Raw genomic sequence first — 24,886 nt, 5'->3', positions numbered from 1 at the left:
TCTAGTGGAAGGTGTCCCTGCTCATGGCAGGGGAGATGGAACTGGGTGATCTTTAAGGTCCCTTCCAACCCAAGCCATTCTGTGATTCTACAAAAGTCCTGAATTGACTCGGTGCATTTACAGTGATTACTTTTCAATTAACTGCAGCAAATGTTTCTAATACAGCTGCCTGTTAAGCAAGATGGCCTCAGCACAGGAGGAGTATCATACGATATAGAATATGCCTATTAATCTGCAGCAGAAAAGTTGGTTCTTTTGTTGGGGGATTATAGTGCATTAATGATAAATCTGGTAGGAAGATTCAGTCTTAAAGCTTCTCATGGAAAATGAGAACAAAGAAAGATGGTATTTCAACAGCCATCTGTCAGTTGGCCTGTCAACAGTATTTTTATATAGGTGAAATTTCACACTGAGGAAGCCTTCCAATAGTATTTCTCACCAGGGCTGTGTTACAGTGGATGCATTTTGAAAATGTATGCAGTTAGAACTACTTCTCAAATCTCAGTTACTGTAACAATCACCTGGAACGGCACTTCCTAATTGATGTTGCTTTCTTAAACTTACTGGTGGAAGGGTAATAACTTTACCCTAACGTATTTTTGATGCTTATAGAGCAGAAAACCAAATTAAGACATGAAACCTTTGACAAGAAGTTTAACAATATTTAATTCCTTAATTCAAAATCATATGCATATACTGTGTGAGCCAAGCTAGGGAGTAGTTAGAACCTGTGGAAAACTTTATTATAAGACAGCTATTAAAGCACCAGTGATGTATACAGTGATGCAATGATGCACTACTGAGCATGCAAAATACCTCAGAGCAAAAGATGTGAATTCGTTGTTTTGTAAACCTGACAACAGCTTAAATGTCAGCATGAGGTTATTTTATTCCTAATTGCTTTTTCAAAAAAAAACATAAGGAAGCTAATCTGTGTGTATTATATTGTGATAGAGGGCTACAGATAACTTTGCTGCCACAGTGGCATTATGTATTTAGCATTATTCTCCAACCATCTGAAAAAGACAGGAAAATATATTAAATTCTGCGTCTTTTTAATAATGAAATCTGTTCTTTCTTTTGCTGATGGGAGCCAATTCTATCAATGTGGTTTAAAAAGTCCAACAGCATGAAGTATTTCTCTTAAAAAAAAAATCTTACCTTTTCATGCCACTCAGAGAAATATTAAAGGTGTACATTAAGTAAATATTCTGTCCTGAATAATACCAGTCCTGTGATATGAAAGTCTCCTGTGTTGGCATCTGAGCAGTGCATATTGGAAATATCTCGTAAAACTTTGGAGACTGTAAACTCATGGAAAATAGAAGCATGATTATTCTTAAGAGACTCTTTGAGGATCCCAAGTACACTGTGCAACTGTAACCTCATCACCATTTTAAATATTTAGAGTTAAGCTACTCATCTTATGTAATTATTATGACATTTGGGCATAGGAGTGTCCATAGATAATGTGCATTGCTTATTCTGAGTTCTTACTATAGTCTTATTTTACCTTTGTATATCTCATCACTTAACAATACATTTTAGGTGTCAATCCTCATTCCCTTTCTACTCAAAAATGTTTAACTTGTTGAAAACCAAAACCAAACAAATAATCCCGTATCTTTCTGATATGTATATATATTAAAGTTATTTTCATAATGACTTTGGACCGTTCTAAAATAAATATGGTTATACTTTAATTATAAAAGCAGTTTATGTAATCCTGATACATTTTTATGACTTTAATTTTTTAATGTGTTGTCTTCTCTCCAGAACTAGCACACATAAATACTGCATGTATCCCATGATGACTGAACCAGCATTACATTGCAGGTTTCCTTTGGTTCTCTAATTCCTAAGTTCTTTAATTATTGCAGAGATGGATTTAAACAAGGAAAAATACAGAATACTTTGGATTAAGCACCATTTAATACAATCAAAAGAATTAACAATTAAGTCATCTGAGAAATTGCTCATGTTTAATTTTCAGAAATCAGGTTATTTTGCAGGAAAGAATAAACGACGAGACCAATTCAAGTGGTACAAGGTATTCTGCTTGCTGAGATGGCAACACTTGATTTACACATCTTTCTTCCTATCAAATATTACTAAAGAATTGGTACATAAACAAGTTCATGCAACTTGATCCCTTTACTAAGAAAAAGAAATGTACAGTTCTGTTAAATAAAGGCCAAATGCTATTATATACAGGCTGTTAACTGAAAGGCCTTGTGAGACATTCAGGTCTAATTTTAATACTTTCCAAATAAATACCAAATAATGCAACATTTACAAATAACACACCAACAGTATTTTCACGGTAATAATCTTAAAAACCAGAATTCAGTGTTTCAATTAAGCAAATGAGTAGCAGCTCCTTCATAAATATTAAGGCATGTCACATAGCATCAAAATGGAACCGATGAGCCTCCTGTCGCTTCTCTCTGTCATCTGCTTTCTGAAAAATATTAATAAAAAAAACACTTTGTGGAATCTAGAGCAATACTGTTACAGAAATGAGTTGTCAAATGTCAGAGAATGGTTGATTTTTTCCGAATCATTCATTTGACAAAAGGCAAGAAAGCTTACTGAAAACCTCAATAATTAACTTTTAAATGATGTCAGCTTGAAATAGCAATAATCTATGCAAAATTGGTTTCTGCTATTAATGCTCTGCTTTTGCAGTATTTATGACCCATTATTTTCTGTTATTTCTAATAATGCTTTTTTAAAAGGAATAAGTCAAACCTGAATACTGTTTCCTACGATGCATTTACTTTGCATGATAAATATGAGATGAAACTACTCTGGATTAACTGTAAATGTCATTGATGTTACTCTTCAGAAGAATCTCATTTAAAAAACCCCATTCTGTTAAAATACAAATTTAGAGCAAGATGGCAGTTTAACCAACAATTAACAGCACAAGGTAGGCTAAAAATGTTCTGTGTTTTTGGTTTGTATTATGAAAATGTGGAGTAGGGTGCACTTCCCACACACACTGACCTGCTGAATGGTTTAGATGGTGCTTGGAAAAAATAAGTATATTTAAATTGTACCTACAATCCATGTAATGTGTAAAAACGTCCTCTCCTCCCACAAGTCTCCTCTTGTGTGCTAAAGCAGTAACAGAGGATGGAAGCACTTCTCTAAGGATTTGTGAACTTTTCTAGAAAACAGTGTTTTTGTCATGACAGACAGTATGTGTAAATCCCAGCATGAGAGAATTTAGCAAAACAGATTGAAATGCTTTTTAGCTGCTTAGACCCATCTTTTTTTGATGAGTAAAACAAAGAAAAGCCTCTCCAGTGTGCTGTTGTGTGGGCACTCAGATTTGTATCTCAGTTGATAAATATACACCGCAATTGTAAAAATTGGTGCACGTCTCCTGCCATGGAAGTTTGTCATCTGCTTTGGTTCAGGGCCAAATATTTCCTCATTACACAATGTTTATGTGTGATAGCAACTCCATTGGATTAAGTATGGATTTTACTGCATTTTGTAGCAGCACCAGAGCTGTCAGTGAGGTTTAAGATGTATCAGTCTGGCTTTTTTGGCAGGGATTTTATCAATGTCACTAGAATTTTGAATGTCAAAAAAGGGGTGGGAAGGAGGGAGTGGCACACTCTTTCCTACATTGAAATGCTTGTCACATTCCACAGAATTTCACAGTCCCACTTAGAAAACAATTTTCACTCCATTTCTTGTATGCTTCCTGAAAAAATTACTGCTTCAAATTTGACAGTAACTGATACTCTGGTGGATCCATCAAAACCCTTCTCTGGCAGCATTGCCATCACTGTGCAGTGCTCACATGACCAGCCTCAAGACCCCAAAGCACATTATAAAGAATGGAAACACAGGAAGATTGAGGTCCTTAGCGAATGGAACACACTGTAGTTGTGGTAACATGAATAATGGTGTCAATTCTTCTTCAATTACTCTTTCATTTGATGTATCAAAACTAAAAACTAGTAACTGAGATTTCAAAGCTCTCTTTTTTCCTTTTAAATGGATCCACAATTTCTAAGGCATGACAGCAACACCTACCCTAAACCCTACAGTTATTCCAATGCTACAATACTTGCCTGGCAGACGAGTGTGTGAGAACTATTGCACACAAAGGGTTCCTATTACTACCTATCTGCAGGGGTCAAAGTACAGAGTTTATTTTAGCTGCTGAATAAAACACTGCAGCTCACAGACACACGTCCTCTGGGGGATAGAAAAGATTTTAAGTGGCAGTACATATCCCCTTCCTTTCTTTGCTACAGGTACTCCAGAGATCTGCATGGGAAAATGGCATTTAGCCAGGATGGTATTTTTATGAGAGGATTACTGAGAGACAGTAAGCTAAGAACAAGCTTAGAAACAAGGAACTTTGGAGTTTAACTTTAACAATGTCTGTGATGCAGCCTTAGTGAAGGTTCTTTTGTGTTCAGTACCTCAGCCATTTCTTCTGAAAAGTGGGAAGGTAAAATCAATAGGAAAAGTATAGGAATTAACACATGTTTATACAGTGGTCTGAAAATACACACAATTTATCCAAATATTGAACCTATTTTGAGCAAGACTGCAGAGTTGGAAATGAGTTTATAATATAACCAATACACCACTTCATACACATACATGTCATGGGGTTTAAAATGGCTCCAAAAGTACTCTGGGCTGAGTCCTTTACATTGCAATGCTTGAATTACTGTGTGAAAAATTGTTTTAAATGGTGCCATTAAATCTCCATTTCTCCAGATGGAATTATACATAGTCAACCCTTCCCCAACTCAAAGTCCAAGTACCTTTTCTGCTACTCCTGTTGCTCAAGATATGCTGGAGACAGAATTAAACCCAGCCAGTGCCCAGCCCAAGTCCCAGTTAGCAGAGCTTTCCTGGTACAGTAGGACATGCTAATGACAGTCATCATAAATTTCATATTTCTTTGCTTTGTGTGTCTCATTCCCAGCTTTATTATTACTTGGGGATTGTATTTAAAGTTTTGAAGAGTGAAGATTGACAGACAAATACCATTTAAAGACGAAGCATGCGCAAAGCGCGCCTGAATGTTTAACAAGGTCATTTTATTTCCACAAGCACAAAATAACAAACAGTTCTACCATGTCAAAATGGGCAGTAATTTTATTTGACAGCTAGGATTATGGTTTGGGTATGTAGTAGCATTTATTGGCAGTCCTGCCAGTTGGATATGATTGTGAACTGAGCAGAGTTGAGAAAAATGGGAACACATTTCTTTTGTGACATGAAAGGCCCCTTTCAAAATGCTTCTTCAAATCAATGGATTTTTATACACTGCATGTATAATTCAGACCCACAGAGCAAAGAACCAACGTGCCCATGATTGACTCCCTATGCATTCCTGAATGCTAATGTCAATGCAATCAGCAAAGACAGATACAGAAAAAAAGACGTTTTCCTTATTTTTAGATTAACAGCAGAACTCAAGATAAGTAAACTGAGTTTATGTTCCATTTTCCAAAACAGTTCTCCTTAAAACTGCGAAATGGAAAGCTTAGATATGAAACAGATTTAAGTTGGAAACAACAGCTTAATGGCAAAAGCTTGCCCATGTTGCTCTTCATTTCCCTTTTTAAGTGACTTAAAGCTTAAATAAAAATAATGCCAATTTTTAAATTTGCACTGAATACTAAATTAATAAACACTTTTTGGGAATTAATTCAACCTGTGTCAGAAATTATACTGTAGAAAAACAGTCAAAAGAATCCCCAATGTACAGGGCTGTAAAACATTAGGAAGTGTTAAATAGTATAGGAAATATTCTAGTTAATTAAGCTTACCTTTTCTTGCCAGTGTAATATGCCAATTATTGCCAGGATGAAAACGCAGACACCAATTAAGGCTATAGCTGTGAGCAGTACAATGTTACTTGGGGTCAAATACAGCTTGGCACTCCAGCTATGCAAAGGAAAAAAATCGAAGGAAACATTAATACCCTTCATTAGGAAGCAGAAAACAGATTAAACTTACAAAGATGAAAAGAACCTGTTGGGGTAAGACAGGTGACAACTTGGTCTACAGAAATGAGCAACTCTACTTATAGACTGAAGCCTAATGATGTTTACTTGGAAATATATGGCTTAATATAATTATTTTCCAGTAATACCATGTCTAAATGCAGTTTCTGCTTAACTTCACGAATGCCATGGATATCCTCAGGGAATGAGTTTTTTCTCATTAGGAGATTTATCTCCTGCCCCTGCCTGGGACAAAGTAAAATGCACAAGAGAAACTTCCACAAAAAAGCCTGGGGCTTGGGGACATGGAGAAGCAGAGGGAAACAAGCCAGTAAGATGTTTCCTCCACATGAGAAGCTGCTCTTGGACAGGCTCATGGGGCCAGTTCTCTCAGTCTGATGTTTACCCAGGGACAAATGCAGTTCTAGGCAATATAACCAGTGGATTATGGCAGCAGAATGCTGGAGAGCAACAAAATTAAATGTTGTAAGGACTTCTGGAAGACATCCCTCAAACAGTGTGGGGCCCTGAGGCCCAGTGAACACTCTTCTTGTACTACAGCTTCCTGTCAGGGGACAGCCATCAGCAGCAGGCTCTGTGTTGTGGCAGCACTGAGGCCTCTCAGGAGATAACATATCTATGTTAAAAAAAAATTAAGAAGTTTTTATTATGAAATTTGATTTCTTCTGGGGATTCTATCCTCTGCTATTCTCCAGTGTCCATAAACTCCCTTTATAGGAAAGCAAAAACAGTTTAAGAATGACAGAAATTTTTCTGTGCAACTCATATCTTAAAATACCTCTAGACTACAACTAAATTTTCATGTGGCAGATGTTATTTCTGTGGTTGTTAATTAGCAACTCAAGCAGCACATCACTTCTTAACTGTTATTTGTCCTATAGTAAAATTAACTGCTGAAACTGATGTCAGAATCATTTCTGCATGATAAATGCAACTGACCTCACTGGTAGATCAAGCGGCAAAAAGCAGCTGGAATATTTGGCTAATGTTTTCTCTAATAGCAGGGAGAGAAATGCTCTCTTTCTGGGATAAACATTTCATTTGCAAAGTGAATTCTGTGTTCAAGCTCTCGTGTAACCAAGCCATTCACCTTTACCTAAGGAAGAACATTCACACCTGCAGCAACAGCTACTGCATTCAAAGGGCTGAGCCAAAGCTCTTCTATGGACCCACACAGAACTTGCATATTTGGTGCAACAAAAATGCTTAAATCAACCATTCCCATGCTTTTTTGTAATTTGTCAGTAAGAATGTTGGTATATCCAGCAAATATTTACGGGTGTTGAGCTGGTAAACATTTTGCTTGTTTGTATGAGATGGGAATAGATTTTGATTGTTTCCAGGCACCATGTGAGAGTCTGTGTAAATACCCGAGAAGGATCCTGCTCAGGGTCAGAGGCAGCTGCATCTCAGAACTGACCCCCTGGCCTTGTTCTCCAATTTACTTTTATACAAGTAACTATTTTTGAACCTACATATAATGCCTAATTTAAACCGTGTATTAATGTAATTTTGTGAAGTGCAAATCGAAATGATGGAGTTACCTTCGAGGAACGTTATGAGGATAGGGAATGACTATGAGCTGGGAGTTTGGTATGATAGCTGTCCACTCCTGTTTTCTTATGGACTGAAAAAAAAAAACAAAGGCTCTGTCAATTCCTAATAAAACAATATACTTAAAAGGAAAGAAATTCTTGTTGAAACATACAAAAGGAGAAACAAACCCCCATTTTTAAAAAGAATTTTAAGTATATGAGATTAATCCCTTAATTTTGTTTAAACTTTTTATTCTGAAAGCTCCAAAGTGCTTAAAAAAAACAACAAAAAAGTAAAAAGCTAATAACTATTTCTGACATGAAACACAGCATCTGCTTAAAAAGTACAAAGCAACAACATAATAAGGAAAGAAGAAAAGAATCGACTATACAAAGGAGGCAGGCAAAGCAATTATCCAAATCAGAATTTGGCCAATTTGAGTACCTTACTTCTTAAAGTAGTACCATCAGATCTTTAAAGAGTGGAAATGGTGAGGACCCCACTTTTATGTTTCATCTGAAGATTAGAGCATCACAGTAATCTCCACCTCCCATCACACTGATCATGATTTTATCACCGAGGCAGAAAGGATTATGTGAGTTCCAGGCTGGCCAGACCAACCCCAGGAAAGCCTTACAGCTATTACAGTCCAGAATAATTGCACTGTCAGATCTAATACTCATTTGCCCTACAAACTATGTACCTGTACACTTCAGAGACAGCTTCAGTCATCCTTTGGTCTTAGTGTTTGCTTCAGAACTTACATACCTCCCAAACCACCCAAAACATTGTTCTCTGGGGCAAACTTTTCTGTATTAAAACTTCTTTGATATTCTTACTTCAGAGAATTAAAATAAAGAGTGTCCCTAGCAGTATTTCCATCCAAACTCTTTTAGGAAAGGTAACACCACAAACATTAGCTTGACAATCTTAAATCTCAACTCACCTTTTCTCCCAGGGGACGAGGAATGCCAACATACAAATGGTCCAGGAAGTTGGCACTCCGTCCCAAGCCCAGCACGTTGTAGGGCAACTGCAGAGAGTAATGTGCTGACTGGCTGAGCTGTCCAGCTGAAATAAAACCAGAGGAGAAGACTAAGTAGGTATTTTGGGTGACAAAAACCCCACCAAATCAACCTCCAAACTACCAGCTTGCTAGACAAACACACATTTCACAGTCAGTAATACAAATGTTTAACAATATTTTACCAATCATATGATTATTTAATTCTTAAAGGCTCAATCCTGCATTTGCAAACTATTTGTGGGCACTCACGAGGAGAATAGCTTAAATGCTTATCTCTAGAAAGACAATTCTTTTGAGCACCATTAATATATTAAAACAAATCTCCCTTATTTGTTACAAGTTGAGAAGAAATCAACTATCCACATTTATTTTGATATGATTAGTGCCAAGTCTTTTGCCCCACTGATTTACAAGATCAGACTTGACATGTAAAGATTCACTTTAATTCTTGTTGATCAGTAATTACTACTGAGTCACAAAATTAGCTATGTAAATTCTCATGAACAAATGTTCAAATAATAAATTGATTTAATGAAAACAGGATTACAGTTGTTGCAAGTTAATAATAATTAAAGGAGAAACTGGAGAGGAAAAACCAGGTTCCAGGTTTCTTGAAAAGGTAGCAGGGAAAGAGACAAGTGTTGCAGCTACCCAGAAGTTCACTGATACCCCATTTCCAAAGTATCCAGTTATTCCATTGAAATAAAAAATCTTGTAATCTTTTAATTTCTGGCAAACAGATTCAGATGCTCTGTAGATTCTTTGCTCATTCTCTAGAAAGCCTCTTAGTGAGGGATCTGGTTACACAGCAGGAACGGTATCAGCACCTCATAAACCGCAGGGAATTGAGCCAGGATTAACAGAAATGAGTTCAAGGGATACTTGACAGCCACAAGTAGGTTTACGTGACCAAAAGGAAGTGTTTTTCACAAGGCTGTGATGTAGTCAGTATTTCTAGAGCATCAGATATTTCTCTGCTTTGACCCCTGACAGATTCTGCCTGAAACTGGAAATTATAAATTAAGTGACAAAACACAGCCAATTGTGAATTAAAGAACAGAAATTCACATTTTGTAATGGATTTACAGCCAACTCTATTTTACCTCTCCACACTCTCATCCAAGGTTTGATTCTGGAAGTTGGCACTTTGCTCTAGTATTGAAGGATGATGATTTTGAATCCCTCTTCAATACAATGATTACTTCACGTTCTCTTTTCCTGAACCCCCCTGCCCTTCACCAGCTCTTGAGGAAGCCACTTGCCATTTGCTGTCAGACATGTTTTGAAACAGGCTTGTTTAATCATGAGGTAAATATTCTGTATTATTGTAGCTTTAGAGCTATGATAATTTTATTTTAAAAAGGAAGATAAATGTCAACTAAATACAGAGCTCCAGATGAGATCTGAAAAATCAGCCTGATGCAGTTACGTCTTTATTAAGCTAAAATGCTATTAGCAAAAAAAACCAGTAAGGCTTCCTAAAGATTATACATATTTTAGATTTACTTTTCCCCCGTGTCAGCCATGTAATGAGCAAGCTGATGAGAAATATTAAATTGGATTTGTACTTTCAGTGCTGTTAGGAGGGCAAGGTGTACTGTGCACACTGTTAGGTAAATTTCCCAATTATGGAGGATGTGGCACTGATGAACAGCTTTTCTCTTCAAGAACAGGGTTTTTTTCAGTAAGTTGAGATAACAGGGTAGGATCTGAGTCCTGAGACTGTCCTTGCTTTGTCACTGCCTTCCCTGACATGATCTTGGCTAAATTGCTCAATCTCTAGGTGTCATTTTCCAAATCTAAAATGTGAAAAATTCCCAAATCAGAGGAAACATAGTATCTGAAAGCTCTGGTTACCAACATAAAAGTGACAAGGAGCAAAGGTGGGTTTATTAAATTTGGCTTAGTTATAAAACCAAATCAGGTGTGTGTTACTTGATCATGCTGTAATAAGGAATTTTAAAATTTGGTTCACTAATGCTGAAGGATTTTCCCCAAAAGAACAAAGTACTGCTGTAACATATAACACTGAAGAGCTTCTAGAGTTACTTTTGAGTGAAATATTTAGGATCATGAAAAGACTGCCACTAAGATCTTGCTTTTTTCTTTCATCATACAAATGAAATGAATGTCAACTAAATTAAAGGAAATAAAAGAAAATGTCATATACTGTGTGCAGTCAGCCTTAAAGAGGTTAGAGAGTCAGACACTGCAGCTGCAATTCTTAAAGCACTGAATAATTTCATGGCTACTAACACTGGTTCTTATGCCTACAAAGATAAGGATAATGAAATCTTATGCTTCAGGATGTAAATAGATCATTTGCAAAGGTCAGAAAAGAATGTTTTCTTCTACACAGCAGGCAGAAAATGTGCACATACCTATTTTTCTATTTGCCTTTAAAGTGGAAGGTAATAACCAAGCAGGATGATAGCACATAGAAGGTTCTAGTTTACATTAAAGCTGACTAAGCACATGAGATCTTCAAGTCTGTTTCTTGCTTTACTCCCCCTATATCTATCAAAAATTCTGTTTGATGCTTACTGAAATATTCCACTCAGAATTGCAACCAAGTAATTAAGAATGACAACTACTCATTTGAGAAACATAAAAGCCCTGAACCATGATGAAAAATAAAACAAGAAATTACAGAGAGTAGAGTCAATAGTTTACTGCCATATCTGAAGTTCTCAGTCATTGGTAATTAATTTACTTATGCAAATATTTCAAATTTAATTTAAATAGCAATTTGCCCTGTTGCAAAACTATTGTGAACAGTTTTCTACTTGTTCCAAGAAAATTTGAAAGTACTGTTGCATCTTCAAGGAGGGTGGGATTTATTTCTTACACTAGAATAGTTCTTTAGGCTTTTGGAGGTCTGTGCAGGTAGATAGAAGTGGCTGTTACTTCACAGTTTGTTTTGCTTCATCAGTAGAACTGTTACTATAAACAAGGATTGAAAATACTCCTCCTGACCATGTTTTTCTTTTCAACACTACTTTTAAGACTATTAAACACTCTGTCTTTTGCCCTATGCTTCTTGTTTCAAATCTGTTATTTCGAAGCATTCAGATATCATGGGCTTTGCTGTCAGTACAAGGCGGGGAGGGTGTTTGTATTTTAGTTTTAAATCATAAATCACTAAGTTTGTTGCTTCAAAAAACATTTTAACACACGGTTTTCAGCAGCTTCAGCCTGTCAGAGATCAAATTTGTAAGAAAGAGCTAATGATGTTGGGTAGCCAAACCTCAGAAGATTTTGCAGAGTTTTATATTCAGAAACCATCCTGGACATCTCTGAATCAATCTCCTTACTTCTGAAGTCTGGCATACAAAATTGGAAGCAATACGTGTCATTAACCTTTCCCAAGTCTTGTCTGAACACCAGAGTGATGTGTCTGTGACACACGCAGTCCTTGTTCTTCTATACCCGAATTAAGTCATTTTCCTTCTGTTCCCATTACTCTGATGTAAACCTGCTGAAAGCTCAAGGGTACCTGCTCTCCCCTGAGCTGAACTGTAACATCCTCAGCAGCTTATTTCAGGCAGCAGAAGTGCTTAAATGACGAATTTCACTTTCTGAAGGGGAGGTGAGTGTGTTTACATGTAGGAGCAAAGCCTTGTTTAAACAGCACTGACAATACGTAACACTGGATTTATGAACAGCCTACCTGAACCTACAGAAATAGATGCACAATACTGATAGTGTTCAATCAGTTTAAATGAGCTTATTTTGTGAAATTAAATCGAGCAGAACATACAAGATCACTACACGGAACTGAAAGACTAATGGTAAATGATTTCAAGCTTGTGCGTTTCCTGAAGCACCATTCTTCTAATTTTTTATTATGATTTTCTTGACAAAATATCATTTGCATTTAAGTAGTCAATTAAAGCCATTCAGATTAATTCAAAATACAGTAATATTTAGGCTTTCAAAAGTTTCCCAAAATTCAATACATTAGGTTTGGAAAGCTAAATATATTTTCATAAATAAAAATGTTATGTCATTATTTCTTCCAGTTGCTACATTTTTTTCCTAATTTGCAAAATGCTGCATTTATCAGAAGCCTTAATACATTCACCAGAATAGTAATTGAAGGTATTTGTGAAATGTAAATCACCTTGTCAAAAAACCCGAAAAATCTAATGGAGTTAGAAAATGTAACAAGGAATTGCTTAGTTTTAGATATACATTATTTTTACTTTTTGACAATGTAGGCATCTTTTCTGGTAAAAAAAGTGGTATCTGAGTTGTAGCCTTTAGTGTCAGACTTCTGTACCATCACCTACCTTAATACTGAGGTCAACACACGAATGACTGCTTTTACATAGGTTAGATAAACATATACATCCTAGAAAAAGTAAAAATTATTCCAAAAAAATGCCATGCAGAAGTTGCCTGGATTGCTGCATAGCTGGGAACAACATGCACTCAACAGCTGGAATGAGACAAAGCCAGTTCAAGGTTTAAGTCCCATTTCCCAGGGAATGTCTGTCACTTCAGCTGCACAGCTGAAACACTACAGTGATATTTAATTTACAGCCATTCTCGGTATTGTGCTATGTTGCACAAAGTGTTTCCCCATCTTTTGAAGCTGGCAGCACTTTATTTTACTTGAAAATATGCCAAAACAACTTACAGCAAGAGAAAGGGAAAATACAACTGATAGTAATTACGGACTCACGGAATATGCTTAAGAGTTTACAGAGCAGCTTTCAGAGAAGAAACCAAAAACACCAAACAAAAGCCCAACAACTTCAAACTTTAAAGCTTTTTAGAAAGTTGGAGAATTTGATTTCCTTGGCTTTGGTTGACAGCTTTACATCAGTTCCCTTATTACTCCTTTGGGGCTGTAGGTCACCGGCTGGAAAAAACGCAGTGGGGAAAGAGCTCTTCTTCTGCTTAAAATTATGCAGTGGTAACTGCAACTTTCTGGGGCTGAGGGTGTCTCCCTGTCCTCCTCAGCTGGTTGCCTCTTTTCCTTTGTCCACCCAATAGGAAATTCCAGATTAATGCAGTACACAACTTCACCTCAACCTTTTCTGCAGTACCTTATTCTGCAGTCCTAGAAATAACAAGGGAAACAGAATTCAAAGTGCACCAATGACTTGCAGTGCTGCCAACACTTACTCTGCAAATCCAAACTCCAAACCTGATTCATTTATATGAGAATATGTATTTTCAAGACAGACAACTTTGCACCATAAAATTGTAAAGCTAGTAAGTCTTAAAAACCCCTCAAATGATAAAATAATCATATTGCTGATATTCCAATCACTTGTATGGGGAGAAGTTGGGTCATTTGTAATGCCTAAATATCTGAGGTGAGGTAATATTTCATGCAACATTACAAGTTCAAATAGCTTTCTAAACAAAAGAAAGTTATATAGAAAAACTAGCAGGGTATTCTGACCTATAGCAACCAGAAAATCCCTCTTAATAGAATCCCGCTATTCAATTATTGAATTATTCCAGCTTGTTCCATGGATACACTCTTCTTTCTATATAGTGGAATTCTACACAATGAACCCTACCACACTGAGCAAGTGTCAAATGGCCATTGAAAATAAGCTTGTTTTGCTTTTTTTCTGGTACATATTGCAACGTTTATGTTTAAATTCGTGACTATAAAGGCTGCTAGACATTTGTGTTCACCTCACAATTCAATTTAGTTAAACAGCAGGAGAACTCAATGCAACAACGGGGAAGAGTAAGCAGATTTCAAAAAACCAGAAGGGCACGACTTCACAGCATGTGAAAGGTCATTCTGCCATGGAAGGTTTAAAACAAAACAAAGCAAACCCAGCAAAATGAAAGAGCTGTGAAATGAGAGCTGCAAAGGCCATCAGTCCACACAGCTTCAGTCATACAGATGCTTAAACAAATTATGGCTCGATCCATATGAGCCATTCAATGAAACCACTCATAGGATCACCTTATGCCCACATGTGGATCTGGATCTTTGAGTAAACCTTAAACATTTATTGTTCTGTTGTTCCTGGCCCACAGGATTAGTATGTTTGGTAGACACAAGCTGCAATTATGACCTTATTTATTTCAAATCAGTGTAGTTTTACTTCAAGGGAGAAAATGAAGATGTCCGTAGCGCTGGCTGAAACACAGAAGATATTCTCCCAGTAAAATCCAATGAAAGCCTGGAAATGCAGATGTAGAGCTGAAAATCCTGGCTGGCTCTCATACTTAACTGTGGGATTTCCTTAGCAATAACAGCTCCAAGACAGATGGGGATGGAGAAGGCAGATCACAGGAAATGATCAGAAGGCACGGCTTAGATTTGAGTTTGTGTGCTTCCCTCAGATTTACACCTGGACCTGATCTCAAGCACGAAATTCCTTAAATATTTGAAGAAGCTATTGCAGTTGATTTTCCTCTCAAGGGGAGAAGGTCTGTGGAGATATTAACCCCAGATGTAAGGCCCAGTACTCCTCAATTCCAATGCTCATGATGGCAATTGCTGTTCCCTGTAGCTAATTGAACACTATTTCTTGTTGTAAGATTACAAGTGAATTGAGCAATGGGAAAGTAAAAGCAGAGAACACATGCTAATTATTATTCTGATATCTTTTAACAACATACAGGAATGTTAATAGGAAAGAGAACAATTCCAACAATGTTTTTAAAAAAGCCCTCATAATTATGCAAATTTCCTGTCGTTAAGGCTTGGCAGATCAAAGGACCTTAAAATGAATTAGATAAGAACAGCCGTATGGGCCTTTTTATTTTACTCTTTGCACGAATATTGCCTACATGAAAGGTACCACACAGTTCACAACTAAAGTCCTGCAGAGTTTGGGAGATCAGAAGCAAAATGGGGACATTGCTTTGAGTACTTTATGATTTACTGAAGCCCAGGCCTGGAGGGATAACTTAAAGTGACTGGTTTCAGTGGTGCTGCCAATACCTCTTCCTCTGTTGAGACCAGCCCTAGAGCCAATAAGTAACATCAGCTGACTTGGAGGGGGGACAAGAAAATAATGATGAGTTTCGGTTTTATTAAAAAGAGAACTATGTTTTTACTCACATTATTTTTGGGAAACGGATTGATTATTTTCAAATTTTTTATTATCTCATTATTTCTTTCAGTTAATTGAAAGTTTCAGATATGGATTGTTCCATAATATTATATAAGGAGTGCAAATAAGTTGATGAAAATTAGTTTTAAGATAGTACCTTGATGCCATACTTTAAAAAGCTTAATGCAGAAAAGATGTTTTGTAGGTTTATACATAGCCCAAAAATACCATGTGGGTTTGGTATTGCCTACCAGTACACATAAAAAGCACTGCTTGATGTATTTATTGACAGTCAAATAGAATAGGATTATGATGTAATGGGGCTGTTTTTCAAGGTAACAACCTGTAGGCCTGGAATTGTAGTTAGAACAGTTACTGAATTTTACAAACAGGACTCGCAAAAGAAGAAAGTCTAGCTACAAACTTAATGTAATACCTTCAGAAAACATGACTTTGAAAAGTTCTTGCAGGAATTATGCAGTCTCAAAAAAAATCTATTAATTTATTAGAGCTGAGAAACTGATCAAAGGCAGCATTAGAAAATTCCCTGTAGCAATTCTGCTAGGGTCATAAATGCACTTGGAATTCATTACTGTTATTTCCTAACGTCAAAACAGAAAAGGAAATTCATCATGTCTGGACTCTGCTAGGTTTTTATTATTGTAAATACGGTAGCAGTGAAGGGAATATAGCAATATTAAATCATATTTGATAGCTGTTCTTAGAGTAAATTGTAAAAACATTGCATTTCTAAAAGCTCTGCCCTCCCTAAAATACCCAAACAAACAAACAACAAAGTCATAACCAACCAAATTCAGCAAACCCTAAAGATAATGCTTAAGAAAAATGTATTTGTTTTTGTTCTTGGAACAGAGAAAGAAACAAACAAAAAAAAATTAGGAAAATAATACATGAAAGGGATCCAAATTTTAAGCTAGTTCTATTCCACAGAGATATAAGGAATTTCTAAGATAAGTGCATTGTTCCATGGCACAAAGGAAGAAAAAACATCAGATTTCTAAACTGGAGATTGTGTTAATTATAAATAAGTAGTAAGAGTGAAAAACTTCTCTGACTACATGAACAATGAATTTAAAGAGTATAATTAGACCTAAACAAAGGTTATGTTGGTTTTTTTTGATTTACAGACAATTTATAGCACTCCTCTAAAGAAGAAGAACAAAGGGCAGTTTGATGGTTTTACTAATGTGTTTCTTAGGCAAAATACCTCTTTTTTGTTACTTAAGACAGAGTTACTCATCAGTATTCCTGATTCTCTGATAATAAGACTGGGATTCACAAGTCACGTGGCCAAGGGAAGTAGGAAGCTGTGCTTGCATTGTTAGTTTATATTCACATGGGTGCACCAGATTTAGGCAGGCCTGCAGTAAGTTCCAGTGAGCCTGAAGGAATAAATACATTGCACTCCTTCACACCCATGATTTCTTCATTTAGATGCCTGTTCACCCAATGAATGCACTCACTGAACTTGCAGTGGCGGGCTGGAAACTTTTGTAATATAGAATTTATAGGAGTTTCCAATAGCTCTGACAGCAGCTCTTGGGAAGAGGACCCATTGATTTAGGACCTTAACATGTCAGCATTTCCCCCCCTAAAATTATTGCTATGATTTAAACCAGTGTTATACAGAACTCAGTCTTCCCAGTGCACTGCTTTTTTTTATTTTTTAAATCAGTGTTTAATTTGAAATGAGACTGGAGTGACAGATGCAGGTGACTGTCCCCCTGGGGAAGGAGCCACAGTGGCACCACTCACAGACTGCACACTCTGATCATGTTTCAGCTTGAGAGTTTGGGATACGCTGCCTAAGCAAGAACTGAGTCCTTTATAGTCCTAAGATTAACAGTCATAAGTTAGACTAATAGACCACTAAGCACCTGTGTCTTCCACGAGTCACTAGTGCACACTCAGGAAGGCAGCATCACCCCAGGGTATTCTAACACCAGGCCCTGCTTGGACCACGGCCTCACAGGTTATTCTTTTCTTTGGCTACTTGTTTTTGGCCTCCTGCAAATGAAGGCATCTGCAATATCTCAGGCCATTAAACCACTAGTTAAGCTATAGTTTCATGAAGCACTTGTTCCCATTTCTTTTGAGCCTGTTACCTGATGATTCTTTGATACCTTGTAGTTCTTTTATTACCAGACAGGATGCAGCTCTCCAGCTTCCGTAGGCTACTCATGATTTGATTTTTTTAGTCTGACAGATGTAGTGAGTAAATCCAGACAAATACATCCTGTGTTTACTGGATATTATCCTGATCCTTTTTCATATGGCTACTATGATTCTATTTAGGTATGTCAAGGCCACTGTTGTTTCTTAATACATAACTGCTTAGGAACTGACAGGAAAAGTATATAATTAGAAGCTTGTGCTGTTTCACAAACTGATGATATTGTACCCAACAATTTTTCAGATACAGTCAACTGTTCAAACCCAACTGGCACAGAAGGGACAGAAGAAAAAATAAAGCAGTTGCAATATTTCTAATAAAAATGCAATCTGTAAAGAAAGAAGAGAAAGTTGGGGGGTTTTGGCATTGTAAACTGAAGACAGTCTTCAAAAACCATTCCCATTTTGCTCTGTAAACGTTCCAGCTCTTTAGGTTGCTGAGAAGTACTTACACATGTATATTCTCATGATGAGATTAGCTTACCTGACCCATTTTTCAGGTAGCCATTTGCATCTACAGTGGTGTACATGATGTAAGGACCAGGCTGATTAACTCCAAAGGGCTAGGAGGGAGGGAAAATAGAAAAAAAAAAAAAGAGGAAGGCAAAACGTTAGGAACAGACAAAACTACAGTAATTAAACAGTAAATTGAAGACAAACGTTTCTACACTAATAATTTATTTTTCATATTGTAATTACAAAAATCTTGCAACTGTTTTGGTCATAGCATTATGTGGAAATTAATTTTCAAAATAAGGGTAATCAGTTGGCAAAGTAATGTTTAGTTTCTTATGGAGAAAGCAATACTATTCAGTCCTCTGGCAAAAGGCTTAATGTTTCCTTGGAAGCTACAAGTAAAATAAAAAACCCCTAAAAATTCAAAGAATTAACTGCATGTTCTCAAAAAGCAGAATTCATTTGATGCTGTCTGGGAGAATGCACAGTCTTGATGGTATTTCTGAATTGAAAAATACTACATAAAGTCCATTTTTTTAATCATCACTTAGCAGTGTTTCATTTAATTCATGAAAGTGATTGAATAGTTACTTGTCAAGTGCTGGTATCTATTTTAAGTAAAACTCTCTTGAGGGAGAAAATGTACTTAAACATCAAAGTAGAGTCATGGGTTGGGGGGGAATCCAAGGTAGTTGTGTATTACTGAGTATGAACCAGAACAAATACACCTCAGTAAGAAGGGGTTGGAAACAATTACCTGCTATGGTGGGGCAGAAAAACGATGGAGAACAACTCTAAGAATAGATTTAAAGGATTTTTTTTTAAGTGCTGAATTCAAGCTGATATTAGGGTATCAAATCCAGTAAAGGTATTTCAAATAATTTACAGAAAGAACACTACAAGAAGAGATGATGATATGTTTCATGCCATGCCTCAAAAAACAGTCAGTCCCAAACCATAGCAGTAAGTGATAATGATGACAGATGAGATCAAAGCCTGAAAATAATAATTAATTAGAATGAAGAATAAGGAGACCAGAGAGATGATGTTAATGCAGATCTATGAGAGACGAGTAAAGTGAAATTTAAATTTTTTTTTGGTGTCAAGTAGCTGTACTCTGGCATATTATACTTTATGTTACTTTCTGACAGAGAACTTCTCGTACAGTGGAGGCAACAGTGTTTCAGTGATCTTGATAATGAAATGTTCACCAACATCTGTTGTGAAGATTTGCTTTTTAAACCCTCTCTATATTTGTAATTAAGCCAATAATACTATCAAACCTCAATATTTTATAACAGAAATTAAACTCTATGTCTTAAAATAGGCTGAAATAAAAAGCTGGTCCCACAGGAAGCATTTTTTTTTTATTATTATTTTCAAGTCAAATTTCAGTTTGATGTTTTTGCAGAGCTGAAGTGCTACTGCTAGTTCTGATTCCTCTAAGTTCCTCTCCCAGGCCAACTTTCACTCTGAACATTGTTAAACAATTGGCTAATTGGCAGTTTGGTGGGTGAGCTGCAGGATCTCTGGAGATGCAAATGTGTATGTAAGTATCTGCAGAACTCTCAGAGCCCAGTGCATTTCCTTCCTTCACTGCACCCACTCCTGCAGTTTAGTCCCAAAGTGGCTCTGTGGCTGAATCCGCCCCGTTGTCAGTTTTGCCTGGACTTTCTAAATGCCCAGACCAAGACTTGGCACAATGCACAGTCCAGACATCCAGCTGGATTACCCAAGTTTCCCTTGTGTCTGGTATATCCCAGCCCCCCCAGTGCTGGGTAACAAAGCCCCTGCACAATCTGTCAATTGATTTCAGCTCTGAGCAGGCAGCTGCCCAAAGTTCTGGGTCTCAAAGACACAGAACTTGGCCAGTCGTGATTTGGATTACACATTCTTCCAGTCAATAAGTCTTTTAAAATGTTGAGAGTTTTTGGTACAATTAGACTTCAGCTTATTTGAAGCTAAATACTAATGCAGAGTCATAGTTCCACTTACTGTTATTTTCCGAGGACAGTCGTTAGAACAGAGGCCGCTGAGAACTGCAAAAACAAGAAATGAGCTTGTAGTGTTTCTGTTCCCAAGCCATCTTGGAAGCACTATCTCTGAAACCTGGGAAAGTCTACAAATAGTGCCAGGTATCCATTAAAACACAAAGAAAAGAAAAGTCTTCTGTGTTACTTATGATAATGTATAACACTTCCCAACCTGTATAAAGCAAACTTCTTGGCAGAAATTTATCAGCTGGTCACTGTTTTATCCCACCTCACTGGTTAACCAGCTTCATAAGAAGAGATCTGACAGTTAAAATAAATCCAAATTAAATAATTTTTACAATACTGGACCGTACATTTTATTCATTATTCTTCATTTCTAACCATTTAAAACACTGGCAGAGATTCAGCTTTATTATTTTAACTGATAAAAAAGTAAAGGCTTTTCCTTCTATACAAGGCATAGTTTTGGAACTTGATTTAAAGCTATTAACAAAAGCTGTAACAAAGAAAAATCCCACTACCTATTTATTCTAATAATTCAAAAGTATTATAAGCAAATATATATAAAAATATATATAAATATATTATAATGCTACTTAATATCTAAAGCCTGCGATAGTTGTTCAATTACTTGTTTAAAACTTATTAGTTTCAAAAATCAGTTACATTCAGAAATATGTTAAAACAATTAAGCAACCATCTGTTCTGTAACCTAGAACATCCTGCCACTGAGTATTAGAACAAAACAGCAAGAACCACACACACAAAATAATCTAAGGTGCCATTCTGATGCAAAATTTGGACTGTAATGACAACAGTTTGGTTGAGCAGCAGGCCAAGAATGGCTGTGGGCAGGGAAGAGGATACACACCAGGTACTGAAGCCAAGGGAAAACACTACTTCTCCATGAGTTATGGTATCCCAAAGCAAGTGTGGCAGACAGAAAAGGAAGGTTTGGACCAGATTTGAGGGCAGGTCATCCTAACCACCAGGAATTTTTTAAAGCACCTTCCGTCTGCTTTAAGGCTGCATGGAGTTTAGGGTACAAAATGTTTGGGATCAGTGAAATACTAGAAGGTGCAAGTAAGATGTTCACAGTCCAATCAGAAATCATTCCCTATGGGAGTCAGAAGTGGCCCTGCTCTAGTGAAGGAGTCTTTCTCATATTTTGTGGGTGACTATTAACAACTGTGGAGATTCCCAAGTTACCATTCTTTGCTTGTCATTTCAAAATATTGAAATTTCCAAATATAGTAAAATCTAATATTTTATACAATCCAAAACTCCCCCAAAACCTGGACAGGTAAGATGAATGTGTGCCAAAGCAGAATTTGAAGACTATATGTATCTACAAATGACTTTTAAAGCTATAGGCTAATTTTATCTGTTATACACAAATGTGTCTGCAAGTGCGACCAACTCTTCCCATTTTGAGGCAAAAAGACACTGAAATTTGCTGTTCGGTTTCACTCCTGAACAAATTACCTGACCAAGTAGATTTGACATCAGTTATAATGAGCAAAGCTGTTCTCATTGTCCTTATGCCAAATAAGTGAACACAATGCATTTATTGATGCACTAACTCCACAAAGCAGGTTTTGTTAGAAATACTCTCCCCTGTATCACAGTAAAAATATTTTTAGCCACTCATTAATTCCCATTTCTTGGGCTTTCTATGCAAAAATACTCATCCCCTAAAAGGGTGCTAAAAAAAGGCTTGCTCCAGTTTATAAGATAGATTTACACTGAGTGAATCAAAAAGCATGTTGCAAATTACTCCTTTTCCCATTAAAATATCACAAAATTATAATTCTGATATGGCTTTGTGAAGTGTAAGATTTTTTCCAGAGGATTTGCTGCATGCTTTTGGGAATTACACTACCCACACATGGTATTATTTAAAAGAAGGCTCCGATCAACATGATTAATTATTATAGGCTATTACTGTGAGAACAGAGCTCAGGTTAAGGAGCCAAGTAATAAAAGCATCAGTCCCCAATAGTAACTGCAGTGCTGTTCACCTTATGGTGTGCAGGATGTGTGCTTTAGAAGGATTAAATGCATTTAACATGAAGGCAAATACAACTTTTGAAGGTTAACCTCCAGTTGTTCCTGTTGAGCTTGGTCCTCATAGGCTCCCAAACAGCCTCATTTTTAACTCCTCCTCAGAAAAACTAAGGAAGACAGACAAGCAGTGAGCTCAAAGCTCAACACCTCTGCAGCTGAAGAACAGGGCAGGGCATGCAACTGGAAAACCTAATTGCTCTTAATCACGGCTATTGCAGTCTAACTCCAGCCTTTTAAACCAAGTCTCTCATTGATTCCCACACCCCGGCCATGTCCGTGTCCATTCTGTGCTTTTCAGGTAAGGTGTGTTTTGTGCCTTTTAGACTGAAAACACCAAAGTGACTCCCACATGGGAGCAAACTGACCCTCAGAGCAGGCCATGCAGTGCAAGCAAAACATAAACCACTCCAGTAGTCACTGAAATGAAATCAGCCCGTTTTGAAGAAGATTCTGCATCATTTCCACACGACATAGACAAGAACCCCAGCAAAGGTTTGATATGGTAGAGGCACAGCAAAAAGAAGTCCCTGCTGGAAGAAAACACTGGAACCACTCAAGGTACAGGTGAACAAAAGTGCCCTTGGCTATTGTTTCTCAGAATAGGCAGTCACTGTGGACAAGCAAAGCATAGTCCCTCCAATCAATATTGTCATTTCTCTTGGTTCCTTTCTGTCTCACCACAGCATATGTATTTATATGTGCAAGCATCATCCCATTTTTTTCTCCAATTAGTGGACTATGAGCTAACCTTCCTCCAAATTTTAAACAGCATTACACAATTAATAATATGTTATTCGAATGACAGATATGTGTATATCTATCACAATTTTTATACTGACAACACTATATATGTGAGGAGGTAAGTGGAGGTATTGTACAGAAAATCTACAGATTGGGCCTCCTATGATCAGCTACTCCAACCCTTTCCCTCAAGACCTATTAAATCTATGAGACAATTTCTTAATCTAGTTGTCAGGACCTCTAACGCTGGTAGCTGCAGTTTCTCCAGGCAAACACTGGTCAGAATTACTTTGGATTTTAATAAGTAAACTAAAACCAAAACCCCTTTGAAATGAAACAAAACCACCTAATCCAAGCTCAGATTTTGCAATGAGAGATTTCTGCAATCCCAAGTATTTCCCATTCCGTGTTTTTTCTTTTCTAAAATTATCATACACAGAGCATTATCACAGTTTTCATATACAAATGTTTAGATGTCCACATTCTTCTCAATATCCCATTTTGACTTGATTATACAGCGATAACTTACCAATAACTTTAACAAAATAGGCGTCTGCTTCAAAGTTATTTTTCAATGTATGGATAGCAAAGTCCTTGCTGGAGTAGCCTTTGCTTAGCACAATGATATCCAAAATTCCCTAGAGGAAAAAAACTCCAAGTTTACATTAGAATGCTTATTTACTCTTGGTAACATCCAAATTTAGCAAACAAATTCTCTTAGAGACACAAAGAAAAAAAAATATTACGCAGCAAAGTTTACAACTTCACTACTAATTTTAATATCTTTAAAAAAATCTTTTAATAGAATCCTAATTTTAAGACAGAATGGTCCACCCACAAGTTATCACATGCTGCAAAGCCAATGTTTGTGCAGAGCAGCCTTCCCGGGGCACAGGGACAGGCACAGCCACACACAGACTCTGTTTCCTTGGTAAAGAGCTGAACTTACATCTTCATATATGTCAAAGAAAGTTGCTACCACTGCATCTTTGATCTGGTTTAGATCTGAGAGCTCCCAGAACACTTTGAACATGCGACGGATGCTCTTGCAGCTCACGTTGTTGCAGGGGACATTTTCTAGTAAAAATGCTTGCTGGTTGCTGTAAAACACACACATATAAACCAATTTATTATTGATAAAGTCTAAATAACAGACATTACAAAAATATTGTAATTAAATAGTTTAAGTGTGCTGGAGTTAAATATAATAACAACAAAGCTAGCAGTCCCTGGATACTTGAAAAGCCGTAAGCACGCACGTGAACTTACAGACAGAATTACAATCATTGTGTCGTGTCCGAGTTAAAACAACGAACACACTAAATAAATGGGTCCAAATTAGTAGGAATAATTTAATTAACCATCCACTCAAAGGACTAAACGTAGCCTTACTTTATTCTGAAACAAGTACAAGTGCACTTATCTGCCATTTTCCTGAATCCCTCCATGGTCCTTCATCTTAAACACTATTCAAAACATGTCCATGCTTTTTTATTATTTTATGACAATCTCTTCCCATCCCAGCTCCACTAATAAATTTCCTTACACAATGCACGATGTTTTAAACAAATTTAAGATTAAAGCAAATCTCTATTGGTATGATTTCCATTGTTTCAAAGCAAAATATAAACCACAGATCTCAGCCTAATAGCACAGTAAAAATAGGACAAGACAAACCAAACTGGGCATTTGCTGAGGTGCAGTGAATCCAGACACAAAGACAGGCTGCAATACTGAAACAAGGAGCAAAGAAATGAACCAGAGTAGCAGCTCTAGTGGACAAAAATCTCCCTTTTAAAGACTGTATCGAATAGGTGCCGTGGG

General features: G+C 36.8%; 1 protein-coding gene across 1 annotated transcript in view; it reads right to left on the bottom strand.

Moving 5' to 3' along the window:
* Positions 1-1,913: 1,913 nt before the first annotated feature.
* Positions 1,914-24,886, bottom strand: part of ITFG1 (integrin alpha FG-GAP repeat containing 1) — a 69,967-nt gene continuing 46,994 nt past the window's right edge. Inside the window, exons 11-18 of the mRNA XM_050311668.1 lie at positions 24,012-24,162; positions 23,592-23,700; positions 20,256-20,299; positions 18,289-18,367; positions 8,494-8,618; positions 7,556-7,638; positions 5,814-5,931; positions 1,914-2,461 (exon numbers count right to left, since the gene is read on the bottom strand). Of these exons, the coding sequence (XP_050167625.1) occupies positions 2,402-2,461; positions 5,814-5,931; positions 7,556-7,638; positions 8,494-8,618; positions 18,289-18,367; positions 20,256-20,299; positions 23,592-23,700; positions 24,012-24,162 (769 nt within the window). The 3' untranslated portion in view covers positions 1,914-2,401. The remainder of the gene's footprint in view (positions 2,462-5,813; positions 5,932-7,555; positions 7,639-8,493; positions 8,619-18,288; positions 18,368-20,255; positions 20,300-23,591; positions 23,701-24,011; positions 24,163-24,886) is intronic.

Source organism: Myiozetetes cayanensis, unplaced genomic scaffold (genome assembly GCF_022539395.1).
Source record: "Myiozetetes cayanensis isolate MyiCay16 unplaced genomic scaffold, myiCay2020 scf16, whole genome shotgun sequence".
In the NCBI taxonomy this organism is placed as follows: Eukaryota; Metazoa; Chordata; class Aves; order Passeriformes; family Tyrannidae; genus Myiozetetes; species Myiozetetes cayanensis.
The sequence above is the reverse complement of the archived record's forward strand: the minus strand, read 5'-3'. Positions and strand labels throughout refer to the sequence as shown.